This window comes from Micropterus salmoides, unplaced genomic scaffold (genome assembly GCF_014851395.1).
Source record: "Micropterus salmoides isolate LMB-PRFRI ecotype aquatic unplaced genomic scaffold, ASM1485139v1 Ms_hic_scaffold_4292, whole genome shotgun sequence".
Lineage (NCBI taxonomy): Eukaryota > Metazoa > Chordata > Actinopteri > Centrarchiformes > Centrarchidae > Micropterus > Micropterus salmoides.
The window spans coordinates 548-25,000 of NW_024043698.1; the positions used below are offsets into that span (position 1 = coordinate 548).

Sequence of the window (24,453 nt, forward strand, 5' to 3'; positions counted from 1 at the left end):
AAGGTGTACAGTGTGTAAAAATACTGATGTAAGTGCAGAATGAAAGGTTGCAAGTATGGTGCATTCATACGAAACTCTAAAGTTTCAGTATAATTGTGTAGCATCTGACACTCAGGTGTAAAATGTCAGTACTCCCCATCCATGGGAGTCAACTATGACAAATATATTCTCAACCTGTGGGAAAAACTGCACTCCAGACAATTGATGAAATAGTGTCAGGGCAAAAAAAATAGCTTGCAGGTGTTCACACTAAAACTTACAGTATCTGGTGTCAGGTCTGCTGGGTCCAGGGACATCTTAGCCACAGCCCGAGTTGAGTCCTTACCAACCAAGGCATTGTATGGTGCATCTTTTCCATAAAACTCTGCAATAAGTAACACAAAATATCAATTCAAAATAGTTCAATGAATGCAACAGCACAATCAGTTGATTGGGGTGAATACCTGGTCTGAGTTTAGATTAGAGACTGAAAAGCATACATTTTATTTTCATTTCACGGTTTTGTTTGTATGAATGAAGCGTTTTAACCTTGTAACTCATTATAGCCTAATTTCCAGGGGTTGAATGGTGGGATTTATAGGCCTATAGCCTACCTTTACCATTGGTGACATCAAACACCACTCCTTTAACTGCCATGTAAATAGGCTGGCCCTCCTAAAACAGGGAGGGAAAAAACAAATTCGTTATCACATGGATGACCACACAAACACAAACACACACAGTTATGGGTTACAGATAAAGTTTACCTCGCTGCCGTCGTATCTCTTCAGCTCCTCCTCAGTGAATAACCGGACAGGTTTGGTGCCAGGTTTATATTTTACTATAACGTTTTTCGCTAAAGTCGTAGTAAGGACGACAACCAGGACACAAATCCGTGCTGTTACCATGTTAGGATCGTTGTTTGGACGTGTGTGATGCGGAAACTTTCTCATCCACTTCCCTGCTGCTGTTATATGGGGGTTTAGCTGCGTTTATAGCCGTCGGAAATATGAGAGATTATGCTCGGCAACAATTCTCATACATTTTAAGCGCGATGTGTACATTTATGGAGGAGCATTTTTTGAAAGTCAGTGACATAAACAATCACTCTTAAGTGTGAAACAATAACAAAAGGTGTCCTGCATGAAAGCACCGTTCGCTAGTGCCTGTATAATTTGGAATAGTTTTGTCAAATTAGTGTTTTCCAGGTCAAGAATAAACTTCCTTGCTTCACTTTTAAAGGAATGGTTTGATATTTTGGGAAATATGCTTATTCCCTTTCTTGCAGAGAATTAGATGAAAAGGTACCACTGACGAAAATACTTTACTGAAACTTCTGGAAGTCAGTCTATATAAAAAATGAAATGGCAGATTGTCCCCAAATATAGTTTTGGTTTTATGTGCCGAAGTTAATTTCAATATCCATCCAATTTCATAGAAAGTAGTTATAATGAAAAACCTTTCCAAAAAAACATCAATGATCAATTGACTCAAAATGTATTGAAAAGTATTTTGATAATTCTTTGATAATATTTCATGCAAAAAAATCATTTTGAGGTTTTGACTGTTTGGTTGGACAAAACAAGAATTGTGAAGGTGTCACAAAATCACCTTCTGCCCTCGATTTATCTCACAACTTAGGAACTTTAGAAACAGCTGTGAACATTCTTAGACTGCTTTTCTCCCATCGATCTTCACCAACTAATTTCAAAGATTTCTTCATCTAAGCCTCTTAGACTCCCAACTAAGCTACTTAAAGATGTTTTACCCTCAGTTAGCACTTATTTACTAGACATGATCAATGTGCCACAGTCCTTTAAAGTAGCTGTAATTAAATCTCTTCTTAAAAACTCTTGATCAAAGGGTTTTAACCAACTGCAGACCTATTTTTAACCTTCCCTTTCTCTCTTGAGAAAGCAGTCGCCAATCCTTCGTGACTTTCTACATAACAACAGTTTATTTGAGGAATTTAAGTCAGGATTTAGAGTTCATCACAGAGACAGCATTGGTGAAAATGACCTAATTGCATCAGACAAATGACAAAAGCTACTTAAATAAAATTGAAAATATGTTTTGTTTAACTCAAGTATAACTGAAACCATTAGTTGATTAATCAAGTAGACTTAATCTCTATAATGGTTTATATCATGTCATGGTTGCAGCTTCACACATGGGGATTTGCTACTTTTTCTATTAATTATTTACATTTATTTGTAATAATTTCAAATTTTGTACTATTGGTTCGATAAAACAAGCAGTGTCATCCAACGAGGGTTAAAATGAAGGGCAACTGGACTTGGTTGAAGATACTGGAAGACGTTTCGTCCCTTATCCAAAGGACTTCTTCAGTTCTGCAGTGTCACTTTGCGCTCCATACATAATTGTGACATTTGTCACTATTTTCAGAATTTTTACAAACTAAACAATCAATTAATGGAGAAAATAATCAGTCTATATTTAAAATAATCATTAGTTGCTGTACTATACAAAATAGTTCAAATCAGCTCCATGTCAGTAAACAGTAAAATCCTGCTTTTACATGAATGCATGATTAATAATCATGTAATGATGAAGGCTAGTATAACAGGCAGCTGGGTAATTACTTTTACTTGATATTTTAAGTAGCCTACATTTTACATTTATTAGCCTATGCAACATTTTCAATGCAGGATTTTTACCTGTAAAGTATTTTGCAGTGTGGTAAGTAAAGGCATACTCCCTCCACCACTTGGTATTTGCGTCCAATTCACTTTTTGGCTCTCTGACCTTTGAGCTTGGATTGTAGAGACACCAGCAGCACCTAAAGGCAGCACTAGGGATCAACCTATGGGGAGGAGGAAGGAAACGTCAAGGACACAAGGCTATTGGAGCGAGGGCGGTAGGTGCCTCGTTCACTATCATGGGACGGGCTTTTATCACCGTCATGGGTGTTTGGTGCGACTCTCTTTAGAAAGGAAAACAGGAACACTAAGCCTGGGACAATGGGGGTCATATTTCCTTAAAAATGCATTTATTATTTATGACGTTTTTGGACTTATAACAAATATCCCAAAGGTTCCCGGTTGAAGACTAGAGATATAAGTTTGAAAGGAGTGCAGAGGAATGATCGGTAAGGACAACTCCCGGTCATACCAAGAGGTAAGTAAGGCCGCGTTACTTTGCTGTGCGTCTCTTTTGTGTGTGTACAGTCATTATGTTGTCTTTTTGTCTTCGTCTCAAACTGTTAAGTGTAACCTCCTCGCGACATGAAGGGTCCAGTAACTGACAAAACTGCACAGCTCACTTGATATCATGTGACTGTACAACTGACTGCTGCTGTTGTAAGCTTCCTATGAAATTAGCTGACTCCAGGCTTTTTTTTGAGTCTGCCTGATAAGCTGCTGCACTTTGTTTCTTTTAAAACCAAACATGGCTGCCCTAAAATAATCTTTAAAATCTCGTATTCTAACGAAACTTGTAGTCACTATAGGAGTGTTTTCATTTCGGGGGGACTATTGCCATAATAAACATAATGAATGCAATGTATTTTATTATAACTGATACCTTATAACCCCCCCCTCACCACACACACCTTTTTTCGTTTTTACTATTGTTAGTACTGGACAGTCAGGTGATCCATTGTTGGACTACAGCTACGTGTTTGTAACATTTGATTGTAATCAGATGAACAAAATGCTTGTAAAATATGCAAGTGGCTGGTAGATTTCCTTCATTCACCAGCCAAGAAAACAGTGGTAATCTATTGAGTGGCTGGTAAAGTCTAAACATTCACTTGAAAATAGTTATTTTGCACCCTGGTTTTAATACAGTAAAAATATATTAGTGGTGGTGAATTATTCAGATCCAGTTACAAGTTAAACTTCTACAGTCCTACATTGAAAATGTTATATAAATAAAAGTATAATAAAGTGTCAAAAGTAAAAGAAAATGTTCCCTGTAGCGGTTATACTTGTAACTATTTTGTTTAAGACTGCAACTAGACTATTTTCATTATGGATTAATCTGCTGATTATTTTGTCCATTAATCAATTGTTTGGTTTGTAAAAATTCAGAAAACAGTGAGTAAATGCCATCAGAATTACACAGAGCCCAAAGTGACAGCTTCACCATTGTTTTTATGTGCAACCAACCAGTTCAAAATTCTTAACTATTAAATATAAATGTAAATAATTAAAAGGAAAAGCAGCAAATTAAGATTTAATTAGATATACTCTTAAGGACTGTGGTACTTTACATAGCCTGTTATTAAAGACAGATTGATGTGTGTTGAAGACTTTGTCTCCTATAATTAGACTTATCATTAAAGAATCACAAAGTTGTTACTGAGGGTTCTGAATACAGGTAAATACTTTTTTTTGGGGGGGGGGGTTTTGGCACTTGTAGTCCCATTTGTAGGAGATTTTATACCTTTAATTGCACTACATTACTCAACTACACTTACCAGGTAGTTATTCTGCGCAATAGGGTTAAGGAATAATTTATGGAGGGATTAGCCAACATTAGATGGAGTATTTAAAGTTTGGACTACATGGTTACAGGATGTTGCTAGATCTTCCCTTAGTAAAACACATTTTACTGCTTCTAATTTTATAGCCTACATAATTCTAATAAATGCAGGACAAGGTTTTGTGTTCTTTCTCCACTATTGCACATTCATAATGGATTAACATTCATTATCTTTCTTTGTTGTGACACTTGTTGCCACACTCTTACCTAAGTCCGTTTCTTAACCTCACAGTTAAATGATGATGACTGTGACACACAGTCTCCAGGCTTTTTTGACGATGCCACTGAAGACCTGACAGACAAGGAGCTGAACGGCAGCATCTCAGGAGGTGATAACCAGTAAAGAGCCTATGTGTCAATGGACACTCTTAACACATCTCACAGTCCAATGAGTTCATATATTTTTAGTGAGCTGCCAACCTCTGGCCAACATTAAAGGTCTGGGTTTTATTATCTCATGAATGTCCAAATGCTGTCATAGAAGCTGAACATGATTGATTCTGCCTTAACATAGTTGCTACATTTTTAATTAAGTACTTTACCATAAAGATAGTCTGTTAAGCCTTGAGTGTGATGGTACAGTTTTCTTCTTTCATTACAGAGGATGACATCAGGGAAAGCACTCCGTCGGTGAGGTTCAGTAAAACATGCCTGAAGAATTTCTTCACAGTGTTGCTTATCCTAATCTACGTGCTGCTGACTGCGGTGGCAGTTTTCCTGGCCTACCAGACAATCTCTGAGTTTTTGCAGAAACTCAACCACCCGGTCATGTCTGTTAACTACAAAGAGGTTGACTCATTTTCACCCCCAGGTTGGTAAAAGTATTACATACTGTTGGGAGGGTAAATTGTGGGACATTTTCAGAGCATGACTGGGCTAGTTGGTTACAGCTATTGTGGTGGAAAGCAGCAGCAGGCAGCGGTCCAATCTACAGGAAAAGATCAAAATCCAGTTATAAACAGGGACCCAAGACATGATCACACAGAAAAATACCTGGCAAGGAACAAAGGAAGTGAACTGGTATACATAGTGAGTAGCTGATGAGGGAATGAGTTGCAGGTGAGGAGGAGGCCAGGTAAGTGCAGGGCTGATGAGAGAAGTGGAAACAGGTGTGTAGATGGGTGGGGCAGTCAGGTGATGGGGATAATGCAGAAGGGATGACAGTGTGAAGACTGCAGGAAGGGACTGTGAAGCAAACTGTAGTGAATGACACATATGAACTAGCAGTAAAAGTAAACACCCGAGAAGTATAACAAAATTGTATGTACTGTAAGTACAGCACTTAAGTAAATGGATGTATTGTTTTCACAGCTGCTGTTAAAAGACACAAACAGAATAGAAAAATATAGATGTCCTGTCAAGTTTATTGAGTTAACCTCAACATCCTGCTTTTTATTGTCTAAAATACTTTGATTTAACAGTTTCAGAATAATGTTAGCTTAAATCTTTGCGCTAAAAATTATAGTAGATTATGATGCCTATTGTGGCTGGCTAAATACTATGGTTAGTTAGGCTAGCTAACAAGCTAACACTTTGTAGATGTAAAATGAAACAGAACTTTAAAGTCATCAAATCACTACGACATTTCACAGTTTGCTGAAAACTGTGAAGATGAAATTGTACTAGTGGACTTCCAATATGGCCACTAGGGGGTGTGTTAGATCATCTAATTACTCTATAAACTGAGCATCATTACAGACACATTTTATTTAATGCAGTTTGACTTGTTTTGTCCGTAGTTGTTCCTGCTGCCTACTACAACATTACATACAGGACTCATAAAAGTTTATGGTGTTATGAACTTGAACTGCGCTATGAATTCATACAGTGAAGGTTTTTGGGGAGTAGCGGTTGGACATAATAGACAGCCAAGAGCTTTCTGCTGTATGTAAGTCTCAAAACATGTCTTATTACCAATTGTGTTTTGTTTTCTTTGTGCAGGTATCGCTCTATACCCCGGCAGTGCTCAGCTGTTGAGCTGTAGACATCACCAACATGACTACATCCCGCCATTAGTGGACCCAGGCAAGCCTCAAGAAGGAGACTGTGTGATTGAAGAAGTGAATTACTTGGGGCCATTTACAAATCAAACTGAGGTCAGTCCAAAAAATCAATCTGGTGATTTCAGAGAACCTTTTTTAAAATAAATGATAGGTTTTTTTTACTAATTGTTCAAACACACATCTAAGTTTGAGTAAAGCATTATAACTTTTTGTTTCAAAGAAAGATTAAACTAATTCTCAAGTTCATTATCACAGAAAAGAGCTCTGGTGGTCCGTGGCCCATCTGATGTCAGAAACAAAGAGTTGATCTTCATCCAGTTCAGTCATAACGAAACACAAGAGGACTTCAGCGCCATCACTTACATGCTTTTTGCCAAGTTTAGTGACTTGACTGACAGGTAACTGCAAACAACAAGTATTGATCCCTGGTGTGATAGTTAAAGTAGTTCAGGACAGGTACAGGATTTGTGAGGAAGAAGCTCAGGATACCGAGAGTGTAATTATTCCATGTAATTATATTATTTAAACATCAATTAAGTATACTGTTATGACATTTTATCTGAAGCGATTTAACCCAGTCTGATAATAGCTTGTGCATCTGCTTTTCAATGTCAAAGTGAAAAGCAGTGTCAAAGTGTTTACTTGTGTTTTCTGACTCTAGTGCAAATAAATCTGACTTTATGAGGGATTGTGAGAGGAATTACTCCACGTGGACCATCTCTGGAGGATTCAGAACCTGGGTCAAGATGTCTTTAGTGACGACGTTTGGGAAAAGCAATGAAGCCGTCGCGTTTCGGCAAGAGGTATTTATTTCCAACCAGTGTACATATACTTGCAGTCACAGGGGGCAGGGGACAGTCCAGGGCAGAAAGGAAGGGTTTAGTGATTTTAATAACAGCCTGAACATGCATAAGCTTACAGGCAAGGCAGGTACAGATACAGGTTTGAGAGCAAATAGTTCCGGTTGCAGGATTCAGAGGAGGCAGACGGACACAAAATACAGGAACAAGGAACACAGCCTAACACAGGAACACAAACTATAAAGCAGGTTCAGAATTCTAGAAAGCAAAGGCACAAGCAACATTGACAGTCTGGCAAGGAGCAGGTGGAGAAGGGCTGGTATAAAAACTGCAGGGCTGATGAGGGAAAGTGGAAACAGGTTAGAAGGTGGATGTGTGAGCCAGGTGACACAGGGGGCCTTTAAGAATGTACTGACTACTACCTCCACTCCGTTTTGCGCGTTCACGCGCAACACCCACCACGTTGAGTGCCATCTGTATGTCAGGAGCACGGCGTGGTAGTGGGTTATAATATCCTCCAATGCTGAGTGAGCATCTATGCTGGCTTGTTAAACTACACTAACATTTCGATATCACCATACACAGGTTAACATGGTAGCATAAAAATGCTCTTGTCTGATAGACAATACGACTGTTTTTTACTGAATATTATTCATCTCACAAGCAAATCTTCAGCCAAAACAAAAACAGGCAACATATAACGACAGAATAATAGAACATGACACAACTAGATACACAGGGGTATCATGTAACAAGCAAAAAAGACATGAATGTTTAAATCTTTAAACATTTTAACTGTTTTAATTGCTTTACTATTCTTCAGACCATATAATGCTTCAATATAATGTTTGATGTCTTTTTTGAAATGTTGTAATTTTATCATTTATGTTTGATCCTCTAGTCAGCTGTGGTGAAATTCAATGACAAAAGGCCTGAATCAGAGAAACTCAATCAGCTCTTCTTTGCTGTCTTTCAATGGCGGGATCCGTTTATGCAAGAGATAAGACTGGCAAGTTCACCCAGACATTTTATCCTCATTAAAACTGTTCTGTCCGTATCAGTGTGTAACACAACTTTGCTTCCAAACAGATAGTGACTGCAAATCCCTGGAGCTCTGTAGCCATTCTCTGTGGCGTCTTCATGGCTCTCTTCAAGGCTGCTAATTTTGCCAAACTCACTATTCAGTGGATAATCAAGATGCGTAAGAGGCATCTGAGGAATAAAGAACTGAAGCAAATAAACTGACATGCTTTGCAGAAAAGCACTGACACAATCTGAAAAGATCCAAATCATCCAAGTAATTGATGTGAGTTTTATTTTTGATGATTGTGTTTTTTGAGGTCACTAAGGTCACTACTGGAACCATTTTGTAATCACTGGATAGGTATCAACACTAAGGAATGTTTATCCCTAATGTAACAGACAGAGAGTGTCTGCTCTAAGTGAATAATACTTCTAAGATTAATCATTTCCTAAAAATGGCCAGTTCAACAAGATTTTTTAGTTGTTGTTGCATTTCAAAATAAGAGGCATCTCATAAATGTTTTCTTAAATATTCCTGGAAATGCAGTTTTTGTACACACATAAAAGAAAATGTTGCTGAAAGCTGATACTTAAAATGTTTTTTGTGGTCTGAGAGCTTTTGAAAGGATACTTAAACATATGGCTGTTTCAGGTGTAAAACTGAGAAAATGTGAATTTAGGATTTTGGATTATTTCTCGTATGAGATTTTTCTAAAGGGAATGTTTTATAGATTTTATCTTTGTGTCCCACATTTTTAACGAAAATATCACATTCATGTCACAAAGTATTACAAGTGTGTTGATAACTCTAAAGGGATTGCCATGAACTACTTTTCTTCTATCAGAATGATTTTGTAAGCTAAATCTGTCCTGCCCCAACTTTGACTGCTGTTGGTTTTGTTAGATTTTAACATAATGTAACAAATTGTTGTTAAATTTTACTTGAATTGTCTTAATTTTGTTGTCATTCAATATTGTATCCCACACACTATGTTTTTAGAGATTTTGGAAAATAAAGAAATATTTTTATGCTTGAATCTTACAGTTTGTGTTGAAGATCTTGGCTGCCGCGGCCCACTTTGACTTTGAATGTATAGACTACTCATTTACACTGGGGATGCTATGGACATATCCCCACCACTTTATTTGAAATGGCTGAATTTGTCCCCATCACTTTCTGAAAGCATTTGTTATAATGTTTTGAAAAAATAGCTTTCAAAAAGAAAAGGTAACAAATTAAAATGATTTGAGATAGGTGTATTTGCCTAATAACTAAACATGCAATGCAATATAAATATAGAAAAAACAAATCTGCATTTTTCTAAAAAAAAAAAAAAACAAGGTCTTAAGATAAAAAAAAAACACAAGCTACTGATTACTGCATTATATTCTGTTATATTTTCATATTTTGAATTGTCACCTGCCACCTGAACTTTGTGTTTCCCTTTACACAAATAAAGACATATCCACCATAAAATGGTGCAGAAAATGTCTCCAGAATGCAGGATATTAAGTGTTTAATGCTTAAAGTCAGAACCTCCACTCATATATTTTAGCATTGAATACTTCTTCAACATACTGTATCACACCGCTAATCTGAGCCCTTATGTCCCCACCACTTTTCAACACAACCTGACGTCCTTGATAGAATGTATAGATAAATTAACTGTGACCTTTAACAAACTCCGTATTGTTTTATTGTTATAATTATCCTTTTCTTGAACAATATACAACTAAAATGCAGCCAGAAAAGTACACAGTTAGATTTGAGTGCAGTAACGTTAAATGTGGATTTGTCTGTGTATAAATGAAGATTATAACAATAAAACTGATCCAAAAGTATAATTCTCTACCTTCATGTTACTTGTGTGACAATTATATATATATAAATATAAAAAGTACACAATTATGTTAAACATTTCATCTAAGATTGAACCCGGTGTGCGGTTTTCCTGAACAGCGATGTTCGTGAACGCATCCTGGATTGTAGTTCCGTTTGGGGGCGAGGAGCAGGATGTTGTTGTTAGCTTCAGCGGTGGATGAGAAAATGCAGTAGTCCCACACATTTTTGGATGTTATAAAGGTAGCCAACAGTCATATGTCAGTATTTTAAACGTATACAGTCATTGTGCTATCTTAGCTGTACTCTCTCACGCTGTTATAATTAGTAAATTATTGAACTACGTTAACGTTACTGGTTTAACGTTAGCGTTGGTGTCGCTGGTTAGCATGCTGTTGCTAGCCTGCTAACCTACTAATAGCTAACAAGGCTATAGCTTTTACTTAACAGTTCAGGTTAACGCTATTTCTGTTTGGAGTCATGGTTCGTAAGTTTGCAGATCTTGGTGTTTGCTTTTCGACTCCATTATTATGAAGATATCTGCATTCCTAATATAATTCAGCCACAGCTATCTACAGCTAGGCTAACAACAATCAAGGATCCAACCCTTTGCTAAGTGACCTAAGTTAGTTAACGTTACTTTGTAGTAGTTTTTAACTGTAATACATATGTTCAAATGTTCTGCAACTCTAACTCTAACTTAACGATCTGCTTTTGTTAAAGTGCTTTTATTGTCTCTATCTGATTCTGCACAAATCAATGCTAATTAACTTAACGTTACATTTTGTGGTGGTCTCTCAACTCCGTTTAAGTTCAGGCGATCGTCTCTTTTACTTTATGCATGAGGTTTGTCTAAATTGTAAATAAATAAATATGTAATGTAAATATGTTTTGGGTTTTTTACTAGAGGGTGAACCTAGTAGTTAAGATCAGTCCTTGGAGATTGATTTGGTATCCTGCTGCCCCCTAGAGATTCAGTGGCTAATGGAACATGATCCATGGATCGTACTATTATTATAAATAGTTGCCCTCTGATGCTTTAGGAGTGAAAAGAGATGGTGATTCATGTATTAGAAAGCATTTCATGATGTCATAAACAGAATATATGCCTAACTAATGGGGACCACATGATCTCCAGACCTTAACCATGGTCTTCCATAAACTTTGCTGTTTGACTTATTAGTCAGATTATTAGTCAAAGAAAGTTTGTGCTTAGACAGATGAGAACAAGGCACTGCCTTAGATTATAAGAAGAAGCCATGTGAAGAAATTTTGGTTAGCTTTCATCAGTTAGACTCAAAACCCAAGTTTATCTTCATACACACTTACAGTATATACAAGAATCCTGAGTTTTGTGTGTGTGTGTGTGTGGGGGGGGGGGGGTTTACCCAATGATGGCCAGTCTTGCCGAAATGTCAATCTTAATCATAATAGCATTTTGATTATTTTCTACCAGGCCAAGTGTTTCACCTCTTTTCTTGTTCTTTGCCAAACAATATACCCATCAGAGCCTTGTTGGGTGTTGGCTGTAGAAAGGTTTGAGTGCCAGCTTTTGTGCATTTGAGTTAGAAAAGCACAATTTAATGACGTTATGTTCTCTTAAAGTTCCAATTAGATTGTTGCTTGTGTGGCAAAAACATCCATTAATTACTGGAGCTTCTTTCAGAGTGACCAGATACCATTCCTCTTTATAAATTGATTTCAAGTCATCCTGCACTTGAACCAAAACTTTGCTGGTTGTACAAATTTCTAACTTCAGATTGCAACAGTTCAATTCCCAAAAAATATTTTCTTTATAGTTTTTTTTTTGGTACGGTTTTGTTTTAGATAGCACCAAAGCTATTACAAGGAATACAGTTTGAGTTCAAACTTTTCTATGAACTAACCCTCAAATGTTTAACCAGTATGTTTTTAGAATAGAACTGGGTCCCCACATGGTCAGTTGCATCTTGAGAAGGTGATGTTAGTGTAGAAAGAGCTAACAGCCACAGGCGTAACTTCACCACACTTTGACTTGTGGCTGGCGTTAGTTTCCCACCCCTGTTTGTGAATGTTAAACAAGTCCAGACATAGCCATGATGCTGCCATGGCTCTGCTGCCTCCTGGCCACGGAGTTGCTCAATCAGCAGACTGGAATTAGACCAGTATCTAGATTGAACTCTGTGCGCCGTGCTGGCATTTGGGCTGTGGTACCAAGGCATGTTGTTGAATAGCTATGTGTGTAGAGAATATTAGCCTTGAGCTACCTCTACTTTGTTAGTTTGATGAGTACATTTTGAAGGTCACAATAATTAATTAAGTTGAACCACAGTCACCACATCACATATATTTATAATTCAGGATGGTTTTACAAAACTTTATTGTTTTGCCCTTTTGTAAGCTGTGATTGGTGAGTCCTTTCAGTTCATTATATTCTTTCTATTAACAGTAATGGGCTGATTTCCGCTTGTGTTCAAGATGGCGAGAGACAGAAAGTGCATCCTCTGTGAAACAGTCCATGTCTCCAAGCAGGTAATTCTCCTTCAAACATGATTTACACTATAAATGTGTAAATACTGTATGATTACATCTGATACATTCAGGGGCTCAGGCTACACTGGAGTTACACAAGTTGTTTGACAAATAAATATTAAGGGTTTGACAAATTATCAATACATCAACATTGTATACAGAATGGGATTTTTGTTTATGTACTTTGATGTAAGATTATAATACCCATGTTTATAACATGTCATGTCTCATAAGTTACTGTCTATAGAAAATTATTAATCTCCCAGATATCAACTTTACAGGAGCTAAAAAGAACAGCACTGTGTGTCATATTTGTGACAATTCATGAGTTTCAGCTAATTGGATGTTAAATGGTTTGTTTACTTTAAAATGTATTTCATCCTACAATTTATCTGTAAAGTGGTGTATCTGTCTCAATCACCTGTGTTCTGTGGTGCTGGGACATGTGAATTTCCCCTCTTGTGGATCAGTAAAGTGTTATCTACCACGTTACTAAACAAGGAAACTTGCTGGGAATTGACAAGTTTATGGATGCCTAAAAGAAACGCTTTATTTTAAATTTGTATCTGCAGGAGATGGATGAGCACATGAGAAGTATGCTGCACCACCGTGAGCTGGAGAAGCTCAAAGGCCGGTGAGTCATTGTTGCACAGATAGATTTTTGTAGAAATCTGTAATAGAGAAACCTTTTATTTCTATAATAACCATGGATACATATTCCTAATGAATAATCAGGGTCACATCTAACAAAATATTTAGTATTATAATTTGGACTGTTTGGAGTGGGAATGAAATTGCATCTTCAAAACACAATATACAATCATTTACTAATGTTAACACAAAAGCTTTGACTTTGTTTCAAGAGTTTTGTCCAAATGTATTTGGGTCATGAGGCACGTGGGCACACGGGCACGTGTTCATCAAAGTTATCAGGCAAGTGGATATATGGGCAGCTGTCTCAACTGTAGCACATATATTTAGACACAATCTCTCCGGAACAACAGGCCTGACCGATGGAAGGCAACTGGCTATCTTATGACTCCCATAGATTACAGAAAGTATGCAGCCTGTCGCTGAGATGGAAGAATCTGGAGTGGAGCAAATAGTGATTAAAGGCCGGAGTTGTTGCAAGTTACTAGGATTTCATATAACACTGATATGGGGCGGCTGTGGCTCAAGAGATAGAGCAGGTTGCCCATTAATCAGAAGATCGGCGGTTCAGTCTCCAGGCTGCATGTCGAAGTGTCCTTGGGCAAGATACTGAACCCCGAATTGCGTGTATTGGTGTAATTGGTGTATGAATGGCACTTTCCGTTCTGAGTACTTGGACCCAGTGTAGGAATGTGTGCGAGTGGGTGAATGCGATGTAGTGTAAAAGCGCTTTGAGTGGTCGCAAAGACTAAAAAGGCGCTACACAAATACAAAAAAAAAGAAACTTGATATAAACAGTAGACAGCAAGTGCCAAGTTTTGGACTCGTGAAAGAAAAGTTCTAGTTTTACAAGAGTGCATGGTGATTTATAAAACAGTCTGTCCAGGAATGAGATGGCTTAAGCTTTAAGTTGGATACAGCTTGATACAGGTCTATGGGAGGTCCATGCTGACTTACAAATTGAATTCCAGCAAAGGAATTCATCCTTACTAATTCAGTTTGTATTTCCCCAACCACTGCATCTGAGAAATAACGTATCACGTTAATAGAGAAGAGTTTGCCAACTGCACGAGAGGTCAGAAAATGGCAGCATGCCATGACACAGATTTGAAAAAGAAATTGGGAAGGAGCCAGCAAAGTCTCTGCCCCTATCAGAATCACGGGACGACATACTTGGGAGAGGTTTTGAAGTGGAGGTTATGAGCAGCTGCCCAAGGCTCCAGTTACACGGGCTTTGCTTGGGATTGGTCAGCAGGATGCTCAGGCCTGTTCTAATAACACATGCTGGCCTGGAGGGGGGCTGGGTCCTGGCTCGCAGAGAGAAGTGTGAGGTCAAATACAGACATTGCCTTCTGTAGAGCCGCAGAGCGCAGCAGACACCATCATGAAAGCGCACTAGGCTTTGGGCGTCGTGCCTCTCTCCCCTCCACGCGTCCCAGTGCTGTGCTGCATGGCTGGACATCAACAACTAGAGTAGCATGCTGCCCGGGTCCAGCCTAGCTGCTCCTCCTGCCCTCGCCCTGCCACCTATGGCCTGCTGAAGAAAGGAAAATCAAGATCAGGAAGACAAAGATTGGAACTTTTTTTAACAAGATGAAATTACAAGTTAGCTACCTCCTGATCTGAGACGGCTAGATAATTTGGACAAGTTATTTTCTTAGGATTGTTGAGTATTCTCCTCTCCTGATTTTATTGACTTTGAAGTAACAGAAAGTAGAGCCAGAGTACATTGTTGCCGGCTCTGCAGACAAGAACACCAAACCAGACTAGATCAGAACAATGCCTGAAGGAACGATTGAACGCCCACTCTCGCCTTCCCTCCCCAGGGACTGTGGACACGAGTGCAGAGTGTGCAAGGTGACGGTGGTGAGCCTCACTGATTATGCCAGCCACATTTCCAGTCCCACGCACAAGCAGAATGTGGAGGCTGCAGAACAAAAGCATGCCGGGAATGACCATGATGAGTACTACTTCGATCAGGCGTTGGTAGACCTGATTGAGAAGAGAAAAGAACATGTCAGGTAAAACATTCATCCTACAGAACACATGTTTTTGATGGTATTAGCTTTTGATCTGCTGGCGGAATAAGAGTCTCTAGTGTTGCTTTAAATAGACAACAAAAAAGATGTAGTATTTACAAAAAGTATTTTTTGGAAATTACAAAAAAGTGTCTAATGCTTATTTAATGATGAAAGTGTAAATTTTTGGGTACAATTTTGTAGTAAAACCATACATATTTAAAATTTGTTGACATGCCATTTGATCACTAGACGGGAGTCTATGAGAAATATTGGCAGTTTATAAAACTCAATTTTAGTGGGCAGTATTTCCACTATAAATATGTCTTTGATTAACTGTTCATTACTAAGTCTGTGTTTGTAATGTTTTTATGATTTAACCACAAATATAAAGGTAAGCGATTACTCAAGAGCTCATGTTTCTGTATACATGCGCCATGTATAGTCATTTTGCTCAGTGGTGTTCACAAGCCTGTTTTAGCTGCTGTTTCAAGTTGAGCTGCGTCTGGAGTCAAATGTCAGGACCGCAGCCTAAAAAAAGCATGACTGCACATACAAAGTTCAGACACATGCTGCCTCAGGTTTTCTGCCCTATAGAAATGGTGAAGCACAACTAAAAACACTTACTCAATCCTTGTGAATCTTTGAATTCTGAAATAAATTACATAGGTTTTCCTTTGATATAAAATTGTGGTTTTAGGATTGTAAAAACACAAATCTCAAATTTATTGTCCTGTAGGACCATCCCTTCAAAAACACATTTTGTGTGCATGTTTGGCAACACACAATGTTGACCTCACTGTCTTACTGGAAACATTAGAGAGCGAAAAAAAACACATGGAAACTTTTGACTGTTGAAGGCAAAAGCTGGCGTTCAGCTGTCCTCAATCACATGCCAGATCTTTTTGCTCTGTAGTCTGTCAGTGCTGTAGGTCACAATGTCAACCAATCCTTTAAAAAAACAGTGTTAATTCCAGTGTATTTGAGATAATATTTTTTATGCAGTTTCCCCTTGTAGCCATTTACACATCTGTCCATTCATGCAGCTGGAAATTATGCTGTTGAGCGACGGTGAAAGTTAACCAAAACAGTAAAGTTACAAGCCAGAAAACCAAAACAAAGAGCTTAAAGATGATAAAACGCGCTGAATGGTAGATTCAGGTCAAAATTTTCTATATACAACAAGTCATGTGATCCATTGTGAAAATTAAAATATTGTTTGAGTTTTTACTTACTTTTGTAGTTTTCCTGCAAGTTATTATCGTCTGATTCTGAATTTCCACTACATGCCTGACATTTTGTATGGAAGTTTATGTAACGCATTGGTAAGGTAAATATATTATCATGTCTGTCTTTTATTTGTAGAAAAGAGAAAGAGGCTGCTGCTGCAAAGCTGGCAAAAGAAGAAGAGGATCGAAGGAGAAAGGAGGAGTTTCAGCAAAGGTTAAAGGAAGCTAAGGAGCAGTACCGGCTGGGATGTGGCTGGCAGCAGCCATCACAGGGGTTCAGTGGATCCAGTCATCACAATTCTTGGTACAGAAACAACCGATATAATGCCAGAGCAGGAGAGGCACAACCCTGGCACCACAGTAAACAGGGAAAGAGTGCCACTTGGCATGCTCAGGAGCCTCCCAACTTTCAGAAATGGGCATCTGGGGGGTTTGCTGGTGGAAGCTTGCATAGTCAGGAAAGTTTGGGCAACAAGCAGTCTGATCAGGGGCCATTTTTTGGTAATCAACGAAGTCGACTGCCTTGGCTCAGCAGCGGAGGCAGTAGCCACGGGGTCTATGGTCGAAACAATATTTCCCTGAACCCACAAAGGGGCCGGCCCCTGAGCCTTTTCGGGCCTACTATGTATCCACCTCCACCCAGTTTTTTTGCCCAGGCTCTTAACCAGGTTCAAAATACCGGCACCGACCGGGGAGGTCAGCAGGCTGATGGGCTTCAGAATAAAGAGGGACAAACCGCAGAACCTGACCACAGCAGTAGTAAGAGCTCTAAGACCTTTGGTAGTAATCCAAAGCTGGACAAAGCCTGTCGCTGGTCACCCTATCCAGTCACAAAGGGTTTTGAATCTGTACTACACAAGGAAACAAACCCAAACTCATCAGAGAAGAGTCCCAAAGTCCCTAAACCCCAGAAGCAAGACAAGGCACCAGAAACAAGTGCCTTTAGCAGGCAGTCTCGACCTGAACAGAAATCAGGGCAGCTGACCTCGAGTGGACAAAGTGTGGAAGAGCAAGGGAAGCATAAAACAAATCCCCAAACCAAACTCAGTGATAGGAGTAGCAGCAGCAGTAGTAGAAGCAGCAGTGCTCAGGGAGATGGCCAGCATAACTCCACATCTGGTCTTTCCAATCAAAAGGCAAATAAGCCATTACAACATAAAGATCAGAAGATGTCCTCAATTTTTGGTCTCAACAATGGAGCTAAACTCAACAAGGCCTCATGTCAAGCGCATGCACATCAAAAGAGTGGATTCATTTCCCAGGCTCCACCACCTGTTGGGCCCCTTCAGTCAAGGACAGAACGAAAGCTTCCAGAAACGGTCAACAAAGCCAAACAGATTGTGTTAGAAAAGAGAGGCTCTCTGGATAGATCGAGAAACAACAGTATGGAAATGACACTGCACATTGTGGAGGAGCAGCAAAGGGATCATGTCCAGAATCAGATTGGAGTGAACAAAGAAAACAGCTGTAAGCACAATGCGGCTAAACCAAATTTACCTGTCAGGTCAGAAAAGCCTGCATTGCAGTCTTCAGACAGCGGCCAGTTTCTCCAATCATTGCAAGTTAGCACCTCTACCATGGAGAGCTCAGAGCCTGCAGCCTCAAGCAGGGAAGACGAGGAGAACAGAAAGAAAGTGGAGAAGTATTCATGCCCAGTGGCACCAGATGAAGCCATGCAGGCTGTTGAGGCAGGGCAGAGCTCAGAGAGTGACAACTCCAGAAGTGGTGAAGCACAGACTGTCTCAGGGTCAAACACATCAGGTCTGTCCAAACTTGACCTGCCTCCTGTGTTAAAACGTGACCTGACCAAACACATCAGCTCCAAGAGCAAAACTGGTAGCCACGAGCCCAACCTGAACATTGCCAGGCGGGTGCGAAACCTGAGCGAGTCGCGGAGAAGTGACACAGAAAAGGACTCGGGGCTTAAACCAACTGTACGGCAGCTCATCAGCTCCTCTGGATCTCGACGTAATGTAAACTGGGAGCAGGTGTATCAGGAGGTCAGGAAGAAGCAAGACAAAGGAAAAGGCATGCCAAGGTAAAATTTTGATTTTTCATTTAGAGTTTGCAGTTCTTTCAGTGTTATTTTTATTTTCAGTTACTTAAAGCTCATGTTTTGTCCTCTCTGTCTACCATCCTTCAGGTTTGGGATAGAAATGGTGCCATGTGAACAGGAGGAAGACGACATTCCCCTGCTAGAGGGTTTCCAATGGGAGTCATTAATGGACATATCCGCCTCGGGCGCCTCCCGAAAACGCTCCTTGTCAGAGAGCAGCCTCGCCCCTGCAACCGCTCACTCCCTGTTTACATCCATGATGTCAAAGGAGACGGCACAAAGAGAAGGCCTTAGCTCAGAGCAGCAGGGATCCTCCATTTCTCCCAGTCCCATATACACTCAAGAGAACAAAGACAGTCAGCATCAGCAAGAGGTAGAGCAGATACTTGGTCAGTTTGAGGCTAAAAAAGAGAAGCAGCCAGACACACTTACGTCTGCAACAGTAAAGGCCCTTCAGCGGTCTGATTCAGTGCTCGGGGATAGCAGTTCGGGGACTGAGCAGTATGACGGACAGGGAGCAGGAAAGAGGCGAAGAGCAGCTGGGGTGAGTAAAGGAAACTGCGTTAAAGGGGACATCATCAATGTCAAAGTCTGTTTCAGGTCTTGGGGAGTACTACTGTCTATGTGAAAAAAGTTGATGTCCCTCTGGAGCCAGAGGGAGCTGCACAAAATCTGATATATATCCTCAGGTGATGTCACTTGAGTCAGTGTTGGTTGAGGCTGAAGACTAAAAGTTTGAAGATTAAAACAGCTGGTAGTGAGTTACAAAGAAGTGAGCTTACCAGACCTCTGTAGCCTGTTACTCATCTCTGCTCGAGGCTAGCGGTTTGATCTCAGATCAAACTGGCGGAGGTTTAGATGCAGTGTGGGTAATGTAGGTGTGAGATTTTGAAGGAAGAAGAATGCATAGAATAAAATAGACAGTATCTGTGGTTGTGCACCATCAATTTTGATACATGAGTCTGGTATAGTAGTCTAATGTTAATACTCTTTTTATAAAAAAGTATTTTATTTACAAGCAGAATGTATGTCTTCTTTCTCCCTTGTAGGATGTTCAAAGTGCAGAGACTTCTAGCTTGGAACATAATAACAAAAGAAGGAAGGTCAAATCCAAAAAAGGTTAGTATCTATGAGTTCTGTTGCATTAATGAAGTCATGTGTATATATACTGTATTATTTTACTGACTATTTGGTGAGCTAAAGTGCAGCTAAATTAGTTTTAAGATCTCAAAGACTACATGAAACTCTTAGTTGCGTTGTAGCTTGTGCCAAGCCACTGCTGGTTCACAAGTATGTTTTGGGCTCTGTGCAGAGCGTTTACAGATTGACCAGCTGCTGGCTGTGTCTTTGCGGGAGGAAGAGCTGAGTCGCTCCCTGCAGACAGTGGACACCAGCCTGATCCAGGCCCGGGCTGCACTAGAGGCTGCCTACATGGAGGTGCAGCGTCTCATGGTGGTTAAACAACAGGTAAATACTTTGAAGTAATTTAAGGCACCTACATGCCCAACCTTTACTTTTTGTTTTGATTGCACAAAATCAATGCATACAAAATGGTGTGTATGTGTTTTATATACACTATTGTTTCAGTTTCCAAGTGTGAAACAGAGTGTTAGAGAGTTCCCCTTCTGATTCTCTCCTGGAGAGTTGCCTAGTCAAGTAAAGTTTGTCAAAAAATGACTGGGTGGAGAGAGTCTTTTCACTCAGAGAACCATGTGTGTAACCTTTTATTAGTGCGTGTGAGACACTGGATGAAAGTGTGCCAAGGATTGTATTTGGCAAATACATGGATTCATTCTTAGTCACTGCTTTTTAGGCCCCTTATTTTTCTTGCTTTTAGTGTGTGCGTCATGTCATGTTCCCAAAACTAGTAATAATATTACCCACTAACAAGCATAAATTTTTCACTTTCTGATGGCTCTTGATGAATTTGTCTTATTCAGATGACTGGAGAGATGAGCTCACTGAGAAACAAGCGCATCGAGTTACTAAAAGGGATGCAAGGTAAATGATGCTGTCTTAAATTTGGTTTTATTAAATGCATTAATGGGTCATTTTTCTTGCTAGTGACTACACTTGAGGTTTAATGTCAAACGCCACATTCCACTACAACTAAAACTGACTATAGAAACCAATTCATAACTATTTGACCCTAATACATACAGTATATTGCATTTTCTAGAACGACCCATGATGAGTGCAGTAAACATAACTCAATAAACGTTTGAATTAAGTTTTTGTTGTGCAATTTTTCATACAGGTAGTATGGAGGAAACGCCGCAGGTCAAACTGAAAGAAGAAAAGATGGATTCAGTAGAAGCTGAGCCACACGTGCCCTTCTCCACTACGCTTTCCTCTGTTATTGACACTGCTGCTGCTCCCAGTCCTAGCCCTGTTGCCGAGCGTGCCTCCCCTCCCTCTTCCAGCCTTTCCTTTATGCCTGTAACTATCAAGCAGGAGCCTCAGTCTCCTGTCCATGTTAGCTCAGAGCCAGATCCTGTGGACAACATAACCCACTTTGCTCACAGCACCACTCCAGAGCTGCCTCCTGCTCCTGCTGCAGCCTCTCCACCAGGTAACATCAGTCAATGCAAAATTGGAGTAGCAGTGTCATGAAGCTCTATGGAGCAATATTTTTAAGAGTGGGTCACTGGATATATGGTACATTTCTGCTACTGTTTTCATGCAGTACCACCGTTGGACAGTTTGTGGCAGTTATAGGCCAAGAAATGTTGTAGCAACTCGCCAGTGAAATACATTAAAAAAGGTAATTCAATTTGCAGTGTACTGATTCATGTTCATCTGAAACTCTTGCAGATCCTGCCCTTAATTTCCAGCCATCTCCTGAAAGAAAGCCCAAGCTGTACCAATCGAACACAGAACAAAACTGGGAGGACTTCAGCGAACTTGCAGACTGCAAAGAGAGCCTGTCAGCACTGGTTGAGACAACTGAAAAGGCCATACAGGCAACGCGGAACTCTCTCACCTTTTTGCCTGACTCTAAAGCGTCCATAAAGCATCTCTCAGATAGCAGAACAGGCTCTGAGGTGGGCAGTGTTGTTGACGGTGCAGCCACACACTCCTTTGAGCCCCCCTCAGTCCCCAATCTGCCTGCCTCTCCATCTGAACTGAGGAGCGGAAAGCGTGTAAGGAAGCTGAAGAAGAGGAAAGAGTTGAACAAGGTCCAAGGGACAGAGCAGGCTGAGAGCAGCGACACAGAGTTAGATGGAGAGGCCTTAAGGCCGAAGTGGCTTCGACCACGGAGGAGACCCAGTGGAAGCTCGCAGGTCAGTACCTCCACTCATCCTTTAGAAGATAGAGAGGGAGACATAAACACAGAGAGAAGTGAGGAGATATCTAGGCAGCTTTTTCGTGCCGTCAGACTTGAGAAACTAAAATTCAAGTCCCCCAAACGAATGCCGCAGCTTCTCCAGGTGGCCCCCGCTGAACATGCAGTGAACTTAGATTCAGAGGAAAGTATGGAGGTCACTGCAGCCTGTCAGCCGCCCCACATGGATGCCCCGATTCCAGCTCCCCCTCCAGCCCAGTACTGTGACTCCTCAAGACCTGAGCCACGGAGCCTGGCCTGCAACGAGGTCACCTCCACCAGTGACATGGATGTGTGTAGATCCTCGGAGAGGTGAGACTTGACGCTCACATTACATTTTCTTGACCCTTGACAACCGCTGACAAAATAATGTCAACTAAAAGTCCACTTTTTCTTTTTCTGGGGCTTTCAACTATATCACACTGGAGTTACATCTACAGGTCCATGGCCACTGAACAAACTCCATGTACTGAGGAGGACTGTGTGATCTGCTCCAGAACAAGCCAATAAGTGGATTTTTAGTTTAGTTTTTTAAGTTTAGTTTAGTTAGACATTGTTGTATCAATGTTTGTTTTCTCAGTTTTGCTTAACATAAATAAATATAAAAATTTATAATAAAGTTGGATTACAACTGCCAATTAAATCAACTGTGTGATGAAATTGAAATAGATCTTATTACAATATGAACAATATGTGAAATACTTAGTTGTATACTTAATAGTATTTATTTTTACTGCATGTGCCAATAAGATATAATCCTTTACATTTTTCATTGAAAGACCATGCGCCTGTATAAGTTTTGTTTTGCCCACGTCAGCTCCCTAATTTATCTTGAAAATGTCAGTAAAATTAAAGTTGTAAAAAAAAAAAGGAAAGTTTTGACAGCATCAGGTGACTTGTATACAAAAAGATTATCAAGTGAGATCAACAGTAAATACATGTAGAGGATACAATAAATGTAATTTTAAAGCAAACTTATATGATACTCATGTTAAAATTAGACTAACTAACTACATTACTCAGGTGATCTTGGAGGTGTGTTTGTAGAAGCACCAAACCCACTAATAACAAACATAAGAAAAATGTCTTTCATGTCAACCAGACTTTTCCAATATGCAAGAGCTGACAGAGGTCAGAGGTCATGATGGCTAACATTCAGCCAGAACCTCACACTGCTTTTATTTGTCTTGTGCCAGTGATATAAACCAGCGATGATCTTTGGTATGGAGTCTAATCACAGATCATTTTAAATGGAACTTTGCCAGCTAAAAAGCAAATCACTAATTATTCCACCCTATGTGCCCACAGTGACGTGCAGTATACCTTCACTTCATTTGACAAGATAACGAAGACCTCATCAGGTATGCTCATCTCTGGAGAGGTGTTCATGTTAAAAGGGTTGAGTTACCCAGTTTGCATGATGTGCAGAGTGAAAAAACTGGCAGGGAGACATGAGACTGGTTTAAATATTTGGATAATGCCTTAGGTTTCTCCTGGAAGACATTCATGGAGTTGCACTCCGTTGTTCACATAAAAAGTGAAAAGATAAGTGAGTAAGAGAGCTGGGGAGAGAAGCGCAAATCCAGCTTTTTCCTCCACACAGCTGGCCAATCACACCGTGAAGGTGGTATGAATGTCAGTGTGTTTTGGAAAGTTACAGAAATTGTAGGGCAGCCCCCCCCCCCCCCCAATCTGACGTTGACAAGGTGTGGGCGGGTGGGGGTTAAAATAGATTCTGGAGTACCCAAATTACTTTTTATGGGCATGATATTCATAGAGCTGTTGACTTTCAGTGATGCAGCACGATGAGTGCGGTGATGAATGGATACAACTTTCTGAGAATGTGTATTTTTATCCTGCAAAGTACTAATCGCTAATCGCTGGTCTGCCCGTCGTTGAAATGTTCATTATCCAACAGGGACAAACATACAAAACCTACACTGATAGGATATTTCTTAGAGGAGATTTTTTGTACCCACAATTGTTTACTTTGATGAACTAGATCCTGAATATTTGAGAAGAAAGTTGAGAAAAATTAATTTCTCTCTCTGCTTAAAACAGATTACAACCTGAAGAGGGTTTAGATAACTATAACCCTGTTTACGTGTAGTGACCAACAACTATGGTACGAAATCTTTGTGCTCATGTATGTATTTGTGTGTATTTCATGTTTCACAGATGCATCATCTGACCACGGTGAGGATGATTTGCCCACGGAGGGTGTGTTCGAGGGCCACCAGGAGGCAGTGAATGCCATGCAGATCCACAACGGGCTGCTGTACACGTGCTCAGGAGACCGGACTGTCAAAGCCTTCCACCTGGTGGTGGGTGTTACAGAATTTCTGCTAATGCATTAATTCCTATTTTTCTGTGAATGCAACAAACTTATGTTTTGTCGTTCTTGTTGCAGACTCATGAGTGTGTGGGTGTGTTTGAGGGTCACAGCTCCAAAGTGAGCTGCCTGTATGTGTCTGCGGCTCCCGGTCTGCATCATCGCCTTTATTCTGGTTCC

The 24,453-nt window shown here is 40.0% G+C and overlaps 3 protein-coding genes across 4 annotated transcripts; 2 read left to right on the top strand and 1 right to left on the bottom strand.

The window, feature by feature from the left end:
* Positions 1–260: 260 nt before the first annotated feature.
* LOC119887740 (neudesin-like) lies at positions 261–5,101 on the bottom strand (the record flags this gene model as incomplete). The annotated part of the gene is given in 4 exon segments (XM_038698371.1): positions 261–364; positions 594–654; positions 2,658–2,803; positions 5,028–5,101. Coding segments are annotated over 3 exon segments (201 nt in total), but the record flags the coding sequence as incomplete, so codon positions are not given.
* Positions 2,855–9,353, top strand: pacc1 (proton activated chloride channel 1). Its single transcript, XM_038698370.1, has 8 exons — positions 2,855–3,117; positions 4,718–4,814; positions 5,087–5,296; positions 6,427–6,581; positions 6,744–6,886; positions 7,150–7,291; positions 8,190–8,297; positions 8,378–9,353. The coding sequence occupies exons 1-8, from the start codon at positions 3,082–3,084 to the stop codon at positions 8,531–8,533; spliced, it is 1,047 nt and encodes a 348-aa protein (XP_038554298.1). The 5' UTR covers positions 2,855–3,081; the 3' UTR covers positions 8,534–9,353.
* Positions 9,354–10,310: 957 nt separating this feature from the next.
* Positions 10,311–24,453, top strand: LOC119887737 (zinc finger protein 106-like; the record flags this gene model as incomplete). Of its 2 annotated transcripts, XM_038698369.1 has the most annotated exon segments (15): positions 10,311–10,394; positions 12,580–12,662; positions 13,235–13,296; positions 15,140–15,334; positions 16,697–18,598; positions 18,704–19,160; positions 19,666–19,735; positions 19,929–20,083; positions 20,557–20,617; positions 20,874–21,188; positions 21,431–21,900; positions 22,039–22,253; positions 23,250–23,302; positions 24,120–24,265; positions 24,352–24,453. In XM_038698369.1, coding segments are annotated over 14 exon segments (4,257 nt in total), but the record flags the coding sequence as incomplete, so codon positions are not given.